The 20,192-nt window shown below is 39.6% G+C and overlaps 1 protein-coding gene across 1 annotated transcript; it reads left to right on the plus strand.

Moving 5' to 3' along the window:
- The first annotated feature begins 1,451 nt into the window (after window positions 1-1,451).
- On the plus strand, window positions 1,452-19,261 carry cdk12 (cyclin dependent kinase 12). The gene is given in 15 exon segments (XM_079253579.1): window positions 1,452-3,366; window positions 4,216-4,737; window positions 4,739-4,906; window positions 7,526-7,705; window positions 7,801-7,940; window positions 8,056-8,226; window positions 9,917-10,106; window positions 12,277-12,333; window positions 12,615-12,716; window positions 13,565-13,642; window positions 14,940-15,056; window positions 15,146-15,277; window positions 15,462-15,673; window positions 15,918-16,340; window positions 17,884-19,261. Coding segments are annotated over 15 exon segments (4,086 nt in total). The 5' UTR covers window positions 1,452-2,191; the 3' UTR covers window positions 18,303-19,261.
- The last annotated feature ends 931 nt before the right edge of the window (window positions 19,262-20,192 follow it).

The following is a 20,192-nucleotide window of genomic DNA, read 5'->3' on the forward strand; positions in this document are numbered from 1 at the left end:
CTCCCTCTCCTTGAGGAACCAGCTCAAAACCCTTGTTTTCCTCTGAATGAGTTTTGGCATAGCTCTCTGCTCTAAAAGCCAAGCCTAAGACTATCTTTGACAGACTTAACATTTAATCATTAAAGAATATTTCATACATGACCTATAGTAACATTGTTTTTTGTGCGTTTTTTTTTTTTATTTTGCTTTTGCACTGTTAAGTTTTAGGGCTCCGTGGTGTTATGCTTGAGCTTGAAGAGTTAAAATTTGATCAAAAACAATCTTAGGCAATATGTTTATTTTAAATGCAGCACATCTTGAAGAACCGACACAACACACTGATCTAACAGCCTGAAAAAGCTACTTTAGCAAGTCAAACTAAAGCAGGAGAAATCTGTTAACAGAGGATAGTGCATTTGAAGCTAGTAAACATACACACAATTGTATGTATGTTTTTACTTTTACTTTTCAGATATTAATACTCCCTTGCTCTTGAAGTGAATTAATACACAAGTTATTACAATATAAGCAAATGTTTGTACAATATTAAAATGTAGGCTTGTTATTTTGATTAACCACAGAGCAACAAAATCAGATCAAAATCAGTGACTATCTCTTATCCAATCTGCAACGTCCAGTTTGGCAAACAACAGCTGAAATCAAGTGTGTTATTCTTTCAACTTCTTTGAATACTTTGACACAGTCTAAGAATTTATTTACTGATTTTATCATTTACCATATCACAACAGACATAGTTTATATGCATAACATATACCCCAAACACAATAAAATACAACCAAATTTCTTTCATGGCAACTAATGTTTATTATGTCCAAACAAAGTGACCATTATTAGTCTTAATTATAACACTTTGAGCTTGTTACAGTCCCTTTTTTTCAGGGGATTCTTGCTGCTTTCTCAGAACAGAAATTTGAATAGTACCAAAACTAATCAAATGAACTTGCAATGATACAAGGACTTGAAAGCAGAAAATTTGACAGAATAGTATAGCGGCTGCATATTTATGTTTGTATTTTGTAACAAACTGGCTTTTTTATAAAATACTGCTTCAGTGATGCATATTTACAAAGCATTTTGATTTTTCTGGCCTCTAGAGTCTTTTTTGCTTTTTGATATAAGCGATGCTTTCATTTATCTCACCACGGCCTTCATAAAACTTAAGTTATCACGTTTGATCATTTGTTTTTAAATGTTTTTTTATATATAAGTATTTAACATGTCATGTCATAATTCGAATATACTAAAAGGTTGAAACTTAACTTTTAACAACATGATTCATATCTCAGCATTTTTCAGCAACATGCGTCGCTATGGCGCCCCCATGCGCGCGGTAGGCGGGCTCTTTCTTGTGATAGGAAGTTTCTAGGTTACATACAAGATTGACAGGCTCCTTCTTTCCGGTTTCTCTTGATGTGCGCAGAAGTTGCTAGTCACAGGAGCCACAATGGCGTTTGTAGTCTCATTCAGATAGGGCTGTGGATGATATTAAATCCACTAGCATCGCCCTAAATATAGGCCTGGTTGATTTCCAGAGCCATTAATAATAAACTGGAACATCTACTGCACACGAAAATACTATGATTTCTTATCAATATTTAATTTCTAGTGGATAAAACTTACATTAAAGGGAACATGTAAATAGCACCAACCGGGTCAAGTTTTCATTTTGTTCGAGAAACGAGCGTCTCTTATTGACGGCAATTGCTTGTTTCTGACAGCTAAGACCGTAATTCTGTGGAATAAAAACACCTTTACTTAACTTGGCACCGGACAAGGACAGCTTTCACAAGGGGACTTTTTCCTTTTTTACGAGTCTGCTCGCTAGCAGCCGAGCATTAGCTAGCTGTGCTAGCTACGCTGAGACGGAGACGACACCACAATGCTCCAATGTGTGGTTTGGACTTTTTTCATTTACTGACAGATTTAAAGCATAAACGCTGTTGTTCTGGAAAACCACAGTGGCTTTTTTTTTCTTTTTCGAAGAACCAAGTCGGTGATCCAATGGAATGAATTGGCGCAAAGGATGACTGGACGTAAGCGGCCTTGAGTGTTTATTTTGTGTGTTTTTTGGACTAGTTTCTGCTTTGCAACACTTGTTTTGACATTTGGAGCAGCTGCTGTTTTCCTGTTCATGAATTTCCTGGACTACCGAGGCCCAGTTGCGGAAGAGGCACCGACGCCGGTGTAAGGTATGCCTGGGTCGGACCGACACCATGGGACCAAGAGGAAGCCGGATTCTAGCAGCGGTGTGGCGCACCAGACCCAAGGCCCCACTTATTCTTCTGCGGGAGACATGACAAGCAAAAAGGTTAAGGTGCAGTTAAAATCTCCAATGTCTTCATCTTCAAAACGGAAGCGACATAAATCAGCTAAACATATTCGGGAATCTTCGGCGACTCAGGGACCCGAAGATTTTACCCTTGGCGATACGGCGCCTCCTGGTGTCAACACGGTGAAGCCTCTGGTGGAGTACGATGATATCAGCTCCGACTCGGACACTTTCTCGGATCCGCCGTCCTCCAGGCCATCTGAGCTGGGTGGCGGGGATCGACTGGAGCCCTCGCCAGACTACGACAGGGAGGATATTGACAGAGAGACTGATAGTAGAGAAAATAGGGGTCACAGACACTCCCGAAAAAAGTCTAAGGACCCTAATAAAGTTAGAGACTCTGGGAATGGAGAGCTTGGGTACAAGAAAAAGAGCATCAAAGACCGTGAGAAAGGGAGCACTGCGAAAAGCAAGGAGAAGACGTCCTCATCTAGCTCCTCATCTAAACGCCAGCTCCAGCCAGAGGGCGACACCAGACGTGGGGAGTTGATGCTCACTCCCCAGGTGCAGCCCACAGCCAGTGTGGGCAGCACTACTTCATCCACATCTTCATCTCGCAGCAAGGAGAGCAGTCGCTCAGGGAAGTCACGCAAAGACAGGCAGCAGCGCAGAGAAGGCCGTGGGGAGGGTAGCCGCAGTTCTTCCCAGAGGAACCGTACAGACAGAGCCCACCGCAAATCTTCCAAGAGCAACAAGTCAAGCCCGAAGGGCAAGTCTGCAAGTCGGGGAAGCCCACGTAGAAAGGGCACCAGCTCTGCTTTATCACCCAGTCCCAGAAGAGGAGGTGGCAGTGAGAGCCCACTGGGGAGTAGCTATGGACAACAGGGAGATGATAGTTACTCTCGGCGGAGGATTGTCCAACAAAGCCCAAGTCCCTATAGGGACATGTCTCGCCGAAGCAGGCAAAGATCGGACAGTCCTTATGGCAGCAGACACAGATCCTCCAGCTTTGAGAGGGACAGTAGCCCCTATTTAAGGAGGCGCTCTATCAGCCCCTATGGGAACCGTAGGTCCTCCAGCACAAGCCCCATGTCTAGGTGAGTATATCCAACCCTGAAAGTTTTTGAGTTAAATGTGCTTACAGTTTGGAAAGCTGACACTTGTGTCATTGGCATATTTATAGGGGAAATGGTAAATGCCAAAGGCCAAGCTGAGAGATTTTTGTAGAAAGTGAAACCAAACTCAAGCTTTTATAATAATTTGAGTCTGCATTGTGTGTTTAAGTCTGGTAGACATGTTGAGTTCTCAGCTTCTGCAAAATGTTATAAAGAAGCTGGTTGGAGGAGTTGGGATGGAGGACGTTCTCCATGTTATAGTAGACCTTATTCTGAAGCTTTTGGGTGTTGGCATTACACTAAATAAAATTTTGATAACCTTTCGGTCAGGCACCTGAAAACGTGTGTTTCTTGTAATTTTATGTTTTACGTGTACTTTGCAATTCATTGAAATTTGTTTTTTGATTAACATCACGCCAACTATGTTAATTGATGATGAAAGACATTAACACACATTTATAGATTCATCCTGTGCCACATTGTCACACAAACCTAACATAATTTGCATTTAACATTATGTTTAAAGGAATAAAAGTCCAGGGTTTGAGTTAAAACAAGCCTAATAGTGAAATATAATCTTTTACTTTTTAATAACTTTGGCTTTATTTGTGCTTTTAATTAATTCAAAAGTATTTGAAAGTTTTTTTTAAACTGTTTGTGTATCTTTTTATACTTGTGCTACCTTTTCAAATTGAAAGGCTCATTTCTGTGTCTAGAATTTGATCAAAGACTATTTTAGTTTTTTCAAGGTGGGAAACATTTCGGGAGACACATGCTTTTTCTAATTTGTCATGCTCTTTAAACATGTGTTGCATTGTTTGCTTCATTTAGACGGTCAGCCCGGTCCAGAAGTCGCTCCCCGTTGCACTACTCTTCGTCTCGTCGCTCTTCTTCTCGTTCCCGCAGTAAGAGGCATACTTCCTCTGGTGGAGGGGGGATAAGCTCCCACAGTAACCGGCCAACTAGCCGCTCCCCTCCATCCTCTCGTTTGCCTCTCAACTCCAGCTTGGGAGCAGAGCTTAGTCGCAGAAAAAAAGAACGTCAGGCTGCTGAGGCTGCAGCTCGTGCCAATGCAACTGGTAGTGGGTCTCCTCTTCCGTCTGCTCGCAAAGTTGCAAGCTCCACATCCTCGCGGCCTGTTAAAGCTGAGGCTCCGCAGCCAGAAAGAGATTCAACGGCGGCACTGGAGACTCAGCCCCCACCAACTGCACAGTTATCTTCTAACGCTTTCAATGCAGAAGATCAAGTTACAGCGCCTTTACCTTCCTCCTCTACTACTTCCCCTACACCACCTCCACCGGAGCCCTCGCCCCCTGTGCCACCCTGTCCAACCATCCAGGTGCCACCACCCCCCCCCCCCTCAGGCAGAAACTCTTCAGCCCGCTATGCATCCCACATCCCAGGCCAAGTCACCAGCTTCAGTTCCTATACGCAGCCCCGTCCGCCAGACACCACTCCACAAGACATCTACTTTGCCTCCCCTGCCTTTACCGCCTATGCTGCTGGGAAATACTCAGGACAGGTGAGGAAACTCCTGACACACACTGACTGTATTTACGTCACAATTCAAGAGGTAGTTTTAGGAAAGAAAACCTGTGATGAATAAATACTAGGTTAAATGTAAATGTTATAACTGCAGGTATTTGTAGAAAAATAACTTGCTGTTTTTAAAATCCACAAGAAAAATAAGTTGTACAAAAGTTTGCTGTGGAAACTCAGCCTGTTTTGTACATAACATTGGGTAAGATAACTGAAATTATCATAACTTAAATAACTAAAAATTTAAGTTAATTTACACACTAACTTTCATGATATGTAATAATATACATTTCTTACTATAAAAAGCAACTAGTTGAAGTTCTTCTTTATTAAAAAAACATAATGGGTGTTTCGAGATGCTTGTCAGAAAACACACACAATTTAAAATATATTGCCATTGTCAAATTAGCGTTAGCGTCTTTAACATTTTTCTTCAGACTATTCCATAAACAAATTCATGTTAGATACATTGTCACATCAGTTGAATTATAAATGTGGGTTTATTATTCATTCAAAGTTAAATTTACATTGCTTGTAGGGCTGGGCGATATATCGAATATACTCGAGTTATCGTGGCTAGTCGCCTGTGTGATACAGAAAATGCCTATATTCGTCATATTCGAGTATCCTGTTGTCACGCAGTTGTTTGTAGCTGTGGGCGGGGTTTTCTCCCTCCTCCTCGACTCTGCACCACTTTGCACGGAGAGTTAAAGCAAGCGCACCCAGTTACGTACATAACGTGAGCTACGTGCTACGTCATGAGAGGCAGCGTGTAGCCACTGTTGCCCACTTTGCGACTTTCTCGCTAAATCTGGCGACTTTTTTAGTGAAAAGCGACTCGCGACAAATCTAGCGACTTTTACTGGAGTTATTGGAGACTTTCCTGGTGTTTTGGCGACTGACTTTAAAGCGCATATTGTAAAGTTATTGTCATGAACGAGAGTCTCTCCCCATCCCAAAGCACTCAGTCGGCTGCAGCTGCAGCCAGTCAGAGGAGCAGAGAGGACACCTGCACGACTCCACCTACAGTCACAATGAACAGACAATCCGCCACTGATCCCGCTCTGGATTACAGAGTGGGACGTCAATTACAAAGTTTTTCACGTCACGCAGAATTAATTAATTCTATTTGATTACATTCACAGCCTCTGTCACTTACTCACCTCATCCACTGTGTGTGTGACACAAGCATATTTATCTAGCTTGTCATGTCTCTAGAAAGTACAGAAAGGAGTGGGAATCAAATCCTGAATTAAAAACTGGCTGAAGCTGTTTATTGGAGACGATACGAGGACATTCTGCCTGTATTATAAGACTGATTTCTACGCTAAACTCTGCGATTAAAAAAAAAAATATACACGACAACTCAAAAACGTATCCATAAAGCAAAGCCTTTATAATAGTTCATCATTTGAAAAGTCCCCCCCTAGAGCACGTATTTTCATACGTTGCATTTATTACATCATGCAAAGGCACTTTATTTTGTTTTAAAATGACATGTTTCTGCCACTGCTTTAACTGTTCAATAAATACGGTTTTGATCAATTTGCTTCATTCCAGTTTCATCCTTTTGGCATGAATGTTTAAAATCCGCATATCTTGATGCAGTATGAACAATTATGTTTTCATGGAGACACAAAATCATCTTACTGATGTGATTGTCTGCACCAAAGCATTAATTCAAGGCTAAGGTAAATATCGAGATATATATCGTATATTGTGACATGCCATAAAAATATCGGGATATTGCTAAGAGGTCATATCGCCCAGCCCTAATTGATTGTATGGTTTATATTCTATAATTATGTTGGCTAAAAACAGGAAAGACAAACCCACTGCCTTCTTTAATGCAGTTTTATGGATATATATACATAAAAATCAAATACAAAAAAAAAAAAACTTAAATGCAATGGGCTCAATGCACATAGTCAAACACATTACAGCAATTTTATTTAATAAGTGATGGTCATGTCTCCTTCATTGTATAATCAGCAAATGAACATTTTCCAGTGGCAGCATTGACCATATTGAAAAGCAAGCTGTTGTCATTTATGGCTGTCTTGTGCACTTTTGTTTACTATGCAAGGGTTTTTTCATAATCAAGAACATATAGGGCAATTATCACCCAGACATAATATAAACTTAGTCATAATTTTGACAAACTGTCTTGTCCTTTTGATCCACAAATAATCACCATCATCTGTGCCACCTTATGGGCTGAGTGAGCTGCACATGCACACTGCGTGCTCTACTTTCTTCCAACTTGTGCATCAACTGAGGACTTACGATGACTTTTCAAAGTGTTACTTTATATTATGTAACAAATCTGATTCTGGTCCAAAATACTGAGCAAAGATTCAGAGATGTATGATATATTTTTACCCAAGGCACAACATGTAATATGGATTAACTGTCTCACATTATTTATAGATCACATCTTCAAAACTCCTATTAATCAAAGAAGCACTTAATGTTCTGTCCTACGATGTGTATGCAGACAGGTCTTTGGGCATCTTTATTTGTATATATAGTGCTAGTAGATATATAGACTCTGCTTTCTCTCATTAACATTTTGTTTAAAATTATGTTTTTGCTCTTTCAGTCCAAAGAAGTCCACTCCTCCTCAGAGGCTATCAAAAAAGGAAAAAGAACTTCGCAGCCGGCCATCTCTCATCGACCTTCCTCTACCACCCACCCTGCCTGGAGCGGACTCCTCACCTCCACAGTCCCCTGTTCGCCAGCCTCCTCCAATGCCCCAAACAACCCTCAAAAAGAGACCAAAGTCAGATTCTTTTATTTGTTTCGCCAATTTACTGCTGTATTAAGTCTTAATCCCATATTAACTCTAGCCTTTGTCATCTTATGTATGCTTTCTAGGATTTGTTGCCCGCGTTATGGTGAGCGCAAACATAACCTGAGTGACTGGGGCAAACGCTGTGTAGATAAATTTGATATAATTGGAATAATAGGGGAAGGCACCTATGGTCAGGTGTACAAAGCAAAGGACAAAGACACTGGTAAGCACATATTGTTTCAATGTTAGCCACTATAAAACTAAACTCATTAAATTGTAAACTTCAAACCACTGATAAAACTTAATCTCAAAATACACTATATGTTCTTCCTTGTCAGGTGAACTGGTTGCTTTGAAGAAGGTGCGTTTGGACAATGAGAAAGAGGGTTTTCCCATCACAGCTATTAGAGAGATCAAAATCTTACGACAGTTAAAACACCGCAGTGTTGTCAACATGAAGGAAATTGTCACTGACAAGCAGGATGCGCTTGACTTCAAAAAGGATAAAGGTAAGATCATCAGAAAATGTTTATAATTCAGGTAGCAAAAAAAAAAAAAATGTATTTCCAGTTTTCAACTGTCATTCTTATTGATCAGTGATACAATACAGATGTATTCAAGGAGCTGAGTTCATGCTGTCAACTTTAAATACTTTCACAGGGTTGAAAACATTCAGACTTTTGACCGATGCAAGACAGCACACACAATGGAGGAGAGATGTTTGTGAATAGCTTGTAAATATAGACTTTCGGTACACCTGTTTGGTTGTCAGTATGCAGGATAAGTGTGTGAAGTCTGCAGTAGCTGTTGTCATCAATAGCGGAAGAAATGATCACTTTTTATCTTGGACACCCACCCAGACATGTGGAAAATTAAAATATGTTTTTATTTTTTGAAGCCACATATTATCTGACAAGCTCTCCATCCACTGGTGAGAATATGCCCACCTGTGTGTGTGTGTGTGTGTGTGCGCGCGTGTGTGCACATGTCTCAGTATATTTGCACATTGGGGCTGAAGGAGAATTGTAAACACTAACATTTAAAGCTCATGATCATTTCTTTCTTTAACCGTATTCATAACTATAATGCGTTCATCTGGTGACAACCTGTAGGCATCACGTGGGATTTATCTGACTTGTGCTCATTTGAGACAGAAATCTTACCTGGTTGGAATTACAGATATCTGCACATCACTTCTACCAGGCTACTGTAAACTGCTGTAGTCACATTGATCAGACCAATAAGACAACTTTTTGGCCATGGTATGGTGAGCACGCTATCAGACTCAGCATTATTGGATAAAGAGACCACATCAATCTACTCTGATGAGTCACACTATTGAGTGAATGAATAAGAGTGCTGTTAAATGTTCTCCCATGATTTTTATATAGTAATTAGCAGCAGTAATGAGCCCTTTGCCTTGTAGTATGAGCTGAATGAATGATTGTTTGAGCTGTAACTGGAGTTTCTGATGTGTCTGTTCGTGTAGCAGTATTTTGACTGCTCCATCTCCAACTTTGACATAATGATCAAAATTACTGGCTTAATTTGAAATATTGCAATACAACAACATGAAAAAGCAATGGGTCCACAATTTGTGTGCATCTGTACAAAGAGTGGCACACCAACTATAAACACGTCATTAAGAATGCCCAGCTGAGATCTCCCATCATACATGTTTACTCCAGTAATATGCCTGATACAATCCAACAGGGTTGCTGGATGTCAGCAACAAGGTAGAATTAAATTAAATGACTGCTAAATAGGTTCAAGGTTGTACATGAACTAGGAAATGATTGCTTGACATTTTTCTTTTACCTTTGCAGAACTTTTGTCAACAACTAATGACAATATCGTTTGAAAGATCTTTTTGGTCTCAGCTCGCCATCACTTCTAAACAGCTCAAAAGTTGTCTTGAGTTGAGTTGGGAGTTGCTGCTGCAACTCAAAGGGAGTAGCAAGAAGTGTAGTGACAAAGTAACGTACTCTATACTGGGAGGAAATTACAACACACCATACTGTAGGTGGCAGTGCAGTTGTGACACTTTCTTTGGTGCATTGACTGTACTTTCTTCCAACTTGAAGATATTTGAAGTTAAATGTTTTTATTAAAAAGAACAGCTGCAAAAAAAAAACCAAAAACTCCAGACTTGTGGTTTACACATGTATGCTTGTTTCTAAATGTTCACTCCGTTTTTAGGTGCTTTTTACTTGGTGTTTGAGTATATGGACCATGACCTGATGGGCCTTCTGGAGTCGGGCCTTGTCCAGTTCTCCCATGAGCACATCCGCAGCTTCATGCGCCAGCTGATGGAAGGCCTGGACTACTGCCATAAGAACAACTTCCTGCACAGAGACATCAAATGCTCCAACATACTGCTGAATAACAGGTAAGAAAGTAGATTGACAAGCAAACCTGTGTGAAATAAGAACCTGTAAGTTTTAATGCTGCTGTTCCACTTTGTTTAGTAGGTGCTAGGAGACCGTTTGATACGAGTGTCGCCCTAAAGTCACATAAAACAATACACATATATACAATTTTGAAATAGTTAATGGTTGTGTGGTCAATATTGCATCTGAGGCCACTGGATGTACTTGTATTAGAGATGTGAATCTAAAAAAAACTCACGATTCAATTCAATTCTGAATTTTGGGGTGACTATTTGATTTAGAATCAATTCTCAATTCATTTTTTTATAATGGATTATTTTTATTTATTTGAAAACAAATATTTTTTTTAAACAAAAGTAATAAATTTTAAAACTGTGAAGCAAAAAAATCCAGATTTTATTCTTCTTCTTTTCATTTGATTCCCCACCCCTAACTTGTATATCAAAATATTTTTATGTCTGGAAGAATTTTGGCCACTAAAAGCCACCGTCCATTCTCAAGTGTGCTTTACCTCTATCTGTGAATAATACTTACACACTTTACTTTTGAGGTTCTGCGGTGGCCAATCGGTGTGTTCTCTGATTCCCATTTTTTCATAATTTCACCCAAGTGAATCTTGGCATTGTCATTTTGGAGAATGCCAGTTCTAACAGGAAAGAAATGTTTATTAAGTATATTCAGACAGCCACCTAGGCCTGATCACCTAAACCAACCCCAGCTCATAACACCCTCACAGGCTTGTATAGTACCCAACAGCAGTGATGGTGCATCACCTCATCTGCAGCTCTTGTCCTGATGTATCCATCCGTCTAGAACCGTGTTCTGCTCATAGGACTGCACAACAAGGTCCTCCTCTTTATGCTCCCGGCAGATTACAAATATAATCCTACTGACAAGATACAAACATGTTTAGTTGTTATTTTTTCTTCTGGTTTCACCAAACATTTAAGCAGTTTCCAGTTACAGCCATTCATAATATTCTTCCAACCACATTATTTCCTCAAAGATGGTAATTTATCACTATCCTTCCAGGTTGTAGTCATCCACAAGGTAGTTCTTAATCCAGTTTAGTTGCTTTAGCAATCTCGTTATTTTGTTTGCCTGATGCAGAACAAGCCTTTAATTCTTCAAAAAGACTAACATCTTTTCGATTATCAAAATGCGGATTATCACTGCAGATGAAGAGTAATAAAAGCTACAGAGGAATTCTAACGTATCTGTTTGATATATTTTAGCTACTAACATTGAAATGTTTTACTTTATTGCATTTTATCCAGTAATACAAATCAACATCAAAACAGAAGATACAAATTAGTTGTATCCATCTAAGTGCCCTTTAAATATTGCCACAACTTTAAATTTTTGTTTCACAAGTTTATTATTGGTCAACGTACATAAAGAGAGCAGCCAATTGCTGCTGATTCATAATTAAATTGGTGCTTCAAATGACAGCTGTGTAAGTATGCAGTAGTGTCAAGATAGTTGAGCATCCATCCACTAACCTAGCCAAGATGCTTGCAAAAAGTTTATCTCAACTAGTTGCTAAGAGTATAAGGTCCTAATCAGAGTCTTGCTTTGTGGTGGAGCATTCAGCAAAAAATGGATACTTGGTGTGCCTCATCAGGTGTTGAAATGAGTTTGATCAGCATGCATAAGTGCTGCAGTTTGATTCCTGGGAATACAAGAACAGCACATTAAGAAGGCGGCCACCAGTTAATCCAGCTAAGTCTTTAAATCGCTTTATAACAAGCAGATCCTGTCAGATGTTGTTTTAGATAATGATGTTTGGGTATTTAGTGGCTCTGAGTAAACAGACAGTTCCCTAAAAGTATTTCTTGCCTAAATGTCAGAAAACAAGTTTGTAATATTTTGATGATTACAAAAACTTTGATATCCATATTTACATTATGATAAGAATTGTATCATATTTTCTGAATGACAAATGCAGAGTTCAACTGTCACTGATTTACTAGAAGTCAAAACAAGGACGTTTGCACAAAATAAGCTGAAAATAAAAATAATTTTGTTTTGGAATTTGTCTGAAAGTGTAGTGTACATTTTATGCTACATTTTTCTCTTGCACAAACATTTTACTGGAAGCTGGTTGTTTGACATTTGTCGATTGTGTGGCTCGTAACCTGTAATGTTTGTGTGTGTTTTCCTGTGCAGGGGCCAGATCAAACTGGCTGACTTTGGTTTGGCTCGACTTTACAATTCAGAGGAAAGGTAAGACAAACATGCTTGCAGTGATATGTGACGAATGGACACAGGATGTATGCTTAGTGCATATGTTATCATGTTTGAATGGGTAATTTGATATTTTTATGAGGGTTAAATGTTTTCAAACTTGATGAACTTTAGATTTTTTTAAGTACAAAACTTTCCAGTAGGTGGTGCCATGTCTGAGCAAGTACCCACTACAGCTGAAATGTTTCTGCTTGAACACACGGAGGCATAGATGCTGTATGAATGCATACCATCTGTTCTTTCTCTTTCCTCACCTTCAGTCGGCCATACACTAATAAAGTAATCACACTATGGTACCGCCCCCCTGAGCTTCTGCTGGGTGAAGAGAGGTATTCACCAGCCATTGATGTCTGGAGTTGTGGGTGAGTCTGAAATGACCATTATGGTGCTTATGTCCATTCATACACACATAAACTTTTACAGGTTTTTTTTTGTTTTTTGTTTTTTTTTAATGTTATACGTTTCAATTGTTCTCATAAACATTGTTGTTAAATAATTTAGTTATCGCTTATTGACATCTTAGGAAAGCAGAGGATGTGTTGATGAGTCCATCTAAGTATAAATGCCTGTTTTTTTTTTTGTTTGTTTGTTTTTTTAAATAAATAACCTTTTGACTCAGCTTTAGGGTTGAAAATGGATATCATACTTATTTTAATGATTTAGTTATTTGTTTTTTAATAAATAATCCAAAACTAACATGTTTTAAAAGTATTTTTTGAAGCATAAGCAGGAATGTGGCAGTATTTTGAGATGTATGTATTTACAGTTACACTCAATCTGTTTCTTTTCTAATGCTGGGTTACTTCTGGGACCAAGAAGCATATTGAGCTCAGTCAGACAACTCTCTTTACAATTCTTTTGTTACCCAATTTTAGCTTGGTCCATTGTGTATTGTTTATTTTTTTATGCTTTAATATATAGCAGCAGCAACATTAAAGCTGAGGCTTTAAAACTAGCTGTAAATTTCCATGAAATTAACTGATTTAAAATGAAAACATATTTAAATCAGTGTATTATTACTAAATGTGAAACTGTGGAAGTTTAAAGCTTTTAGAAAGAGTAAGATTCATTAAATACATTTAAGAGTTTTATCAGAAGATATTTGAAAATATTCTACAGTCTCAATTAAGCTTGGTCACAGTGTAAAATATGAATACGAATAAAATGTTACTCCTTACTTCATTTGCTCACTTTCTCTTTTATGGCCCAGGTGTATTCTTGGAGAGCTCTTCACCAAAAAACCCATCTTCCAGGCTAACCAGGAACTTCTACAGCTGGAGCTTATCAGGTTAGTTGTACATTCATAGTACTTCAATAAGAATTTACAGAACTGCACAAATAATAAAGGTGGATATAGAGAACTTGTCTGTACAAAACAGTCAAGGGAACACTTTGCATAATTTTCCTACACTTGTGGCATTTGGACATGGAGACCATTGTTATTTTTATAAAAGGCAGGGTGACTCATTTTTTTAGGAAAATTGGCTTTGGTTTTGTTTTCAGCAAAGCTTTAATGTCATTTTAAACTCAGCGCTGCTCAACTTGGTACATAAGGCAGTCAACTTTGTTAAGAAAAGCAGTTGTAAGTTTAACTAATATAATATATAAATGTTAAACATGGTTGAGGCAATTCATATTGCTCTTTGGATGCTGTGTAGTTTATTAGCCAAGTAAAAAAAATAAAAGTTGGCTTCAGGAAAAGACTTTGGATGCCATCTTGTCTGCACACTAACAGACTGTCAATATATTGAGTAGTGCAAAAGAGAAGAAAGTATTCCTGAGTAACCTCAGGAAGTAGCTTCTGTTAAGCTGTCTTGACCACTGTAAATGTATTGTCAGGGTCAGGAAGAGTCGTTGGAGAGGGGGTATGGGCAAGAATTAGAAGATGAACGCCCTGTCTTTGCTGTCCAAACTAATGATGACAGAAGGATGTTCAGTCCAGGACCAGTTCTTTGTCTTTACTGGTTTTAAGTTGTGGTGTTGTGGGTGTTCTGTGTACACTGGTGTGGGTTGAAGGAGGTCCTGCTTCAGATACTCAAATACAACCAAGAGAAAATGTTGTGAGCATCATTAAACTCACTCATATTAAGCAAGTTACAATGTAATTCACAGTTAACTAGTCTTTCAACTGAATTAAAATGATCAAACCCTCACATATAAAAACCATCAAACTGGAGAGCAAAGAGCTTCTGCACATGATTTCACTGTTGTCTTGCCAACACTTCATTACAGATTGTAAGCTAACAGTCATAAATGCATGTATGTGTCTTTTATATGATCCACCCTGAGTTAAAATGATGAGAAACGTGCACATTGTATATTTGTTTATGTGTACCTTGGACCAGCAGGACATGCCCTGCTACAGCATGATGAAACACGGTAGATGTTTCTCCAACTATGCAAAACCTTGGTTCACCATCTGAAGCATCAAATTGCAGAATTTTATAAGAAATGTGACACTTCTGCTGCGAAATAACAAAATAAATAAATAAATAAACAAACCGATTCATTGAGCAGTTAATCTGTTATGTAAATACCTTTCTCCATGTTCAACCCTGAGTGCTTAACCTCATCCGTTTTTACAGCCGTCTGTGTGGGAGTCCTTGTCCTGCAGTTTGGCCTGATGTCATCAAACTTCCCCTCTTCAACACCATGAAACCCAAGAAGCAGTACAGGCGGCGGCTGCGGGAGGAGTTTGCCTTGTATGTAGACATGCAGTCATTTCCTAAAGTGTCTGTGATTCACCCTGGATCTGGTTCTATAAGTGAAAAATCTCTTCCTTGCTGCACAGCTTGCCCACTCCTGCCCTGGACCTGCTGGATAGAATGCTGACCCTCGACCCTACGCGTCGCTGCACATCAGAGCAAGCTCTCTTCAGTGACTTCCTCTGTGATGTAGAGCCCAACAAGATGCCGCCACCAGAGTCAGTAACTCAAGCCCTCTGTGTACACACTAACAGACTGCCAAAGTATTGCATCGAGCAAGAGAGATGCCATGTTTCCATGCCAGAGTATCAGATATGCGTACATGAGAACAGCTGTATTTGCTTTAAGGTTTTAGTCTTGTAATAAAATAAGTGTCTGGTTGTTTTCTCTCTCTGCTTGCAGTCTTCCTCACCATCAGGACTGTCATGAGCTGTGGAGTAAAAAGAGGAGGCGAGCTCGTCAGAGCGGACAAACTGAGGATGTACCTGTGTCCAAAGTGCCACGTAAAGACGCCACCGGGACTTCCAGCGGTGAGAATAGTCGTCCTCCAAGCAGTCCAACCGGAGCGCCACCACCTCCCCCAGGAAAACCTCCTTCCACAGCAAACTTAGAGAGTGAGTTATCAGGTAACAAAGATGTCTCAGAGTTTAGTGAGATTTTTCCAGAAGCAAACCTTTTAGTTTTTCCTTTCTTTTTATATTTTATGAAATGTTAAAGTTAAACTAATATTAATGGAATAATGGACCACATGGAAATGTCCAGATTCCAGTATTTACTTTTTATTTTCTAACAGACCACTGAAATTGTATTAAATTCCTTCTTATTGTGATATTTCCTGTTGTATAAATGTTTGTTCAGGCTTGGGAGTGTCTGCAGAGCAACTGAATCAAACGGAGTTGGCTGTGTTGCTGAACCTCCTCCAAGGACAGACTGACCTCAACCTCCCACAGGTGGCCCAGCTCCTTAACCTCTCCAATCCAGAGACTCTCAGCCAGTTGTTGTCAGCCCTCGGTGAGGCCTCTGACCACCAGGGGGCTCCAGAGGACCAAGCCCAGCCTGCCGCTGTCTCCCAGCCTCCGGAGCCACCGCCTGAACCCCAGGAGCCCTCACCCCCACCTGGAGAGCCATCTCTCAGCCAGGAAGACCAGGCCAACCTGCTTGCTTTAATTTTGGGGCAAATCATAAAACCACAAACTGAGGAGCAAGGAGATGAAAGCAATGGCGTTCAGCCAGAGGAGGCGCTTACGCGCAGTTCATCTGCTTCTACTACTGATTCCAAGGGCAAGTCTGGGTTTAGTCTTTAGAGGGCAAATAAAAACAATAAAGTTTGCTGGAATACATAAGAATGTGGAAAGCAGAGTGAAGCTGACAGAGTTTTAGTACCCAAGAATTCTATATACTCTATCAAATTTATTAGGATTTAGGCTACCTGATGAGATTTACAAATCACTAATGATTTAAATGAAAGGGGCTATTAGACTTCTCTCACATCTGTCCATCTTTTATCCTTGACACATACTCACCATCTTCCCCTTTCAGTGCCTGTTGTACAAAAAGAAAAGAAAGAAACTCGGTCAAATGTGTACACTTTGACTGTCATGTGACCCTGGTAGCCAGGTAAAAGTTTGGGCCACATGGGTGTCGGTGGTGCATCACTGGTGTGCTCAGTAGATCAGAGGACAGTTTAGTGTTTTTCATTCAAGTTTAAAAAAAAAAAAAAAAGATTCATTGTGTCCCTCCCAACCCCCGCTTTTCTTTCTCACAGTCGTCTTTGTCTCATTTCCACATGTTTTTCTTCCTCACTTCATTTTCATTATATAAAGGTGGTGTCATGAACTTGTCACCGAAAGAGATGTTGCTTTAAACAGTCTGTAATGTCAGCCTTTTTATGAAGAAATAAATTATCAAGTGAAAATAAATGTTTTGGATCTTTTAGAGCTCACCTGCATGTGTTTCCTTTAACTTTGTTTTTATCACATTTTGTTTTCTGTTTGCTGTTCACTCTGGGTCAGGTATTGGTGTGTGTAGACAGTGATTAGCTGAACAGCCATGCTGCTGATACTGGAATTGTACAAGTCCTGGTTAATTTACCCTACGACGTTGAAACTCACAGGCTTGGTCCGTCTTGCACCATACTAGTTTTGGGAAGGTGAAAGACCACTGTGGGTGAGAAATTCTGTCCTGGCCTTTAATTACTGTAATTTGATTTAATTACATAAGTTGTGTTTCTGTTCATCCACTTTCTACATCCCTTATTTCCTTTTTTAAACACAGTTCCTTTATTTTTAATTTGAATAAAGGCACTTGTTTGGGGATGGGCACATCTGTTCATGCATTTCCACCGTTTCGCCTCTATTTTCAGAGGTTAAATAAGTTTTGTTTTTTTTTTCAATAAAGAATAAATGACCAGTCAATTGTATCAAAGAGTATTGTCATTCAACTCTTGGATTTATTTTATTGATAGTTATGTATTTGCACTGGCCAGACATGCTCTTGTTTTAAGGTTTGGGTTTTATTTTTTTTTTTTTTTTTGCATTCATTGTAGCATGTTTTTATTGTCACTAGTTCTGCCAAGAACACTAAAAAACAGATTTGAGCAGATATTGATGTGACACATCACTCGAGTACTATTCTCTCTAGTGGTGAAAACAGGAAGTGGAGATTGTGTAATTCCATGTCAGCTTTGTTTAAAAACCGTGGACTATTTTTTAAAGACGCAGTTTAGGGCAGTAAGTTCTGGGGAAAATAAACACGAAATAAACAAAACAAAGCATTTTTCCTTGATGGTCTAATGGCTTGTGTTTTTTCTGTTTGACCCCATTAGATGCTGCAGTGTCAAAAAAGAAGCAACTTGTGACCAACCAGTTGCCTTCATGTGGTGAACAGCGTCCACCCTCTCCACCTGGACCCCCTCCACCAGCTTCTGTCTTTGGCAACCCCCAGCAGACTGAGTCAGAAACTCAGCCGAGCCAGGACATCAGCCCTGCGGTGGCAGCAGCCCTGCTGCAGCTCATCTCTCAACAGGATTCGGAAGCTGCACGTTTTAAGAAAACTGAAGACCCTGCTTCGGCTGTGGATGCTCCAGCTCAGGGAAAGCCACCTCCACCCTGGGTTGCTGACTCTCCACCTAAATCTTCAGCTGCAGCTGAGACTCCAGCTGGACTAGAGACTGCTGGTCCTACCAAAGCAGCACACTTTCCGAAAGACCAGGACCTCCGTTTTTCCCATGGAGCCGCCCACTGACCCTCTGTCCACTCGTGAGGTAGAGTCTGGTATCATGGGAAAGTTCCAGCAACTCTGGCCTTAAGGAAAAGGCAGCTGGAGAATGCACTACACCCCCACATAAAGTGACTCACTGGACCAGCGGCAGGTAGATAAAGTTGAATCCAAGATTTTGAAAATGAATGTTTAAATGGAAGAGATTTAGGATTTGTTTCAGGTAAACTCACAAACGTTTCAGCTATCTGAAAAAAAAAACAAACCCAGAACTATTGGGTGTTATGGTAAGAGTATTTTAAAATGTGGTGACAAATGTCCTTAAATGTTTAAATTAAGGACCTGAACCACTTTCAGATCTGCTCATTCCTTGACATCAAAAGGTCTGGAGTTGAATGAAATGGAGCTTTGGAGCCGAGTGCTCCTCAGCTGACGGTCAATTCCCAAAGCAGCATTGACCTATATTTTTTCTAATAAATGTATGATTGTCATATCCACTGCAGTGCCCACTTCGAACAAGATTATCAGTGTTTGGATGATGAAGTTTATGTTCCCTTTTACATGCTAGCTCCTGTTTTCGGCCTTATATGATGGTGGTGGTGCAAACAACCCCTGAATGGTCTCAGCGATTGTGTGGGATAAGCTTCTGCGTTGGACGGCAGTTGTGTACATTTGGAAAACTATTAGATGTATGATGGTTTTGCAACCCAACTTAGCTGAACCATGACTGCGCCCACCTGAAGGTATTGCTCTCCTACTTCCAGCAAGCCTTGGTGTTGTGTCAAGCCTGTAGCTCTCATGTTTAAGTCTTATAAATGGATTAAGCCACCACATAATACACATGCTAACCAGCTTGTTGAAGTATAAAGCTAGAAACATACACAGACTCTTCCAGCTTTCCCTGGTGGGCCCTGAAGGCCTCGTCTAATTTTTCTGCCCCCTCGCCTCCCTGACAACTTTTACAACAAAGGTTTTTTGTTTTTTTTTGGTGCCGTTATTTTCTACATAAATAAAATGATATCGCGCTTTAAAAATAAAAAACAATAATTCAGTACCTTTTTCTTATTGTTTTCAAAAGAAGAAAGGGAGGAGAAAAATGGTATCATGTGTCTGTAAAAAAAAAAAAAAACAACAAAAAAAAATCCACAATTTTTGTAATGTGCTTTTTTGGTTGAGTTCATTAAAGGAAATGATGCGACCGGCTGAAATGTTTGTTTGTAAAGTGGCCACTAGATGGTAGGCATTAACTCGAGCTGGAGCACAAACTTCAAGAAATCCACACATGCTCTGTACAAAGTAGCTGTGGACTGCAGTGTACGTCGGGCCGAGCTTTGGGCTTTTAGTGTTTTTTTTTTATTATTTTTTTATGAAAAACAAAAATCAAGTAAGGATATGAGTAAAAAGAACAGAGTGCTTATTAAAAAAAAAAAAAAAAAACGGCCATCAGAAATAAAGATTAAACTTTAAGGTGCATTGTGTCATAAACTGGTCATGTCAGAACAAATTAATATATTATTAACACCATTTCTTTATCTAATCACTGTACTACAATATTTTACATTTTTCCTCTTAAAATGAGCCATGTAGATCTACTTGCTTATGGGTCCACATACATGGCAGCTAGGATATTAGAGCACAGTAACACCTCAAAGGGCATCCAGAGGAAGATTGTATACATGTAGACAATTTTGAAGTCGTTACCTTTATTTGCAGCCATCGCTGCACCTGAGTCCACTGGATCCAATTGCAGGCAAAAACGTTTTATTATCAAACAATTTTGACCTTGATCCTTTCACAACCGTGCATTGTGATTGAAGTTGTAGCTATGCCCATTTTCTACCACTAGATGGCAGTAATTTTTACACATTGCACCTTTAAAGTGTAGTTCTGATGGGGGAAAATATCTTTGATAGATTG

Source organism: Telmatherina bonti, assembly GCF_933228915.1.
Source record: "Telmatherina bonti genome assembly, chromosome: 14".
In the NCBI taxonomy this organism is placed as follows: domain Eukaryota; kingdom Metazoa; phylum Chordata; class Actinopteri; order Atheriniformes; family Telmatherinidae; genus Telmatherina; species Telmatherina bonti.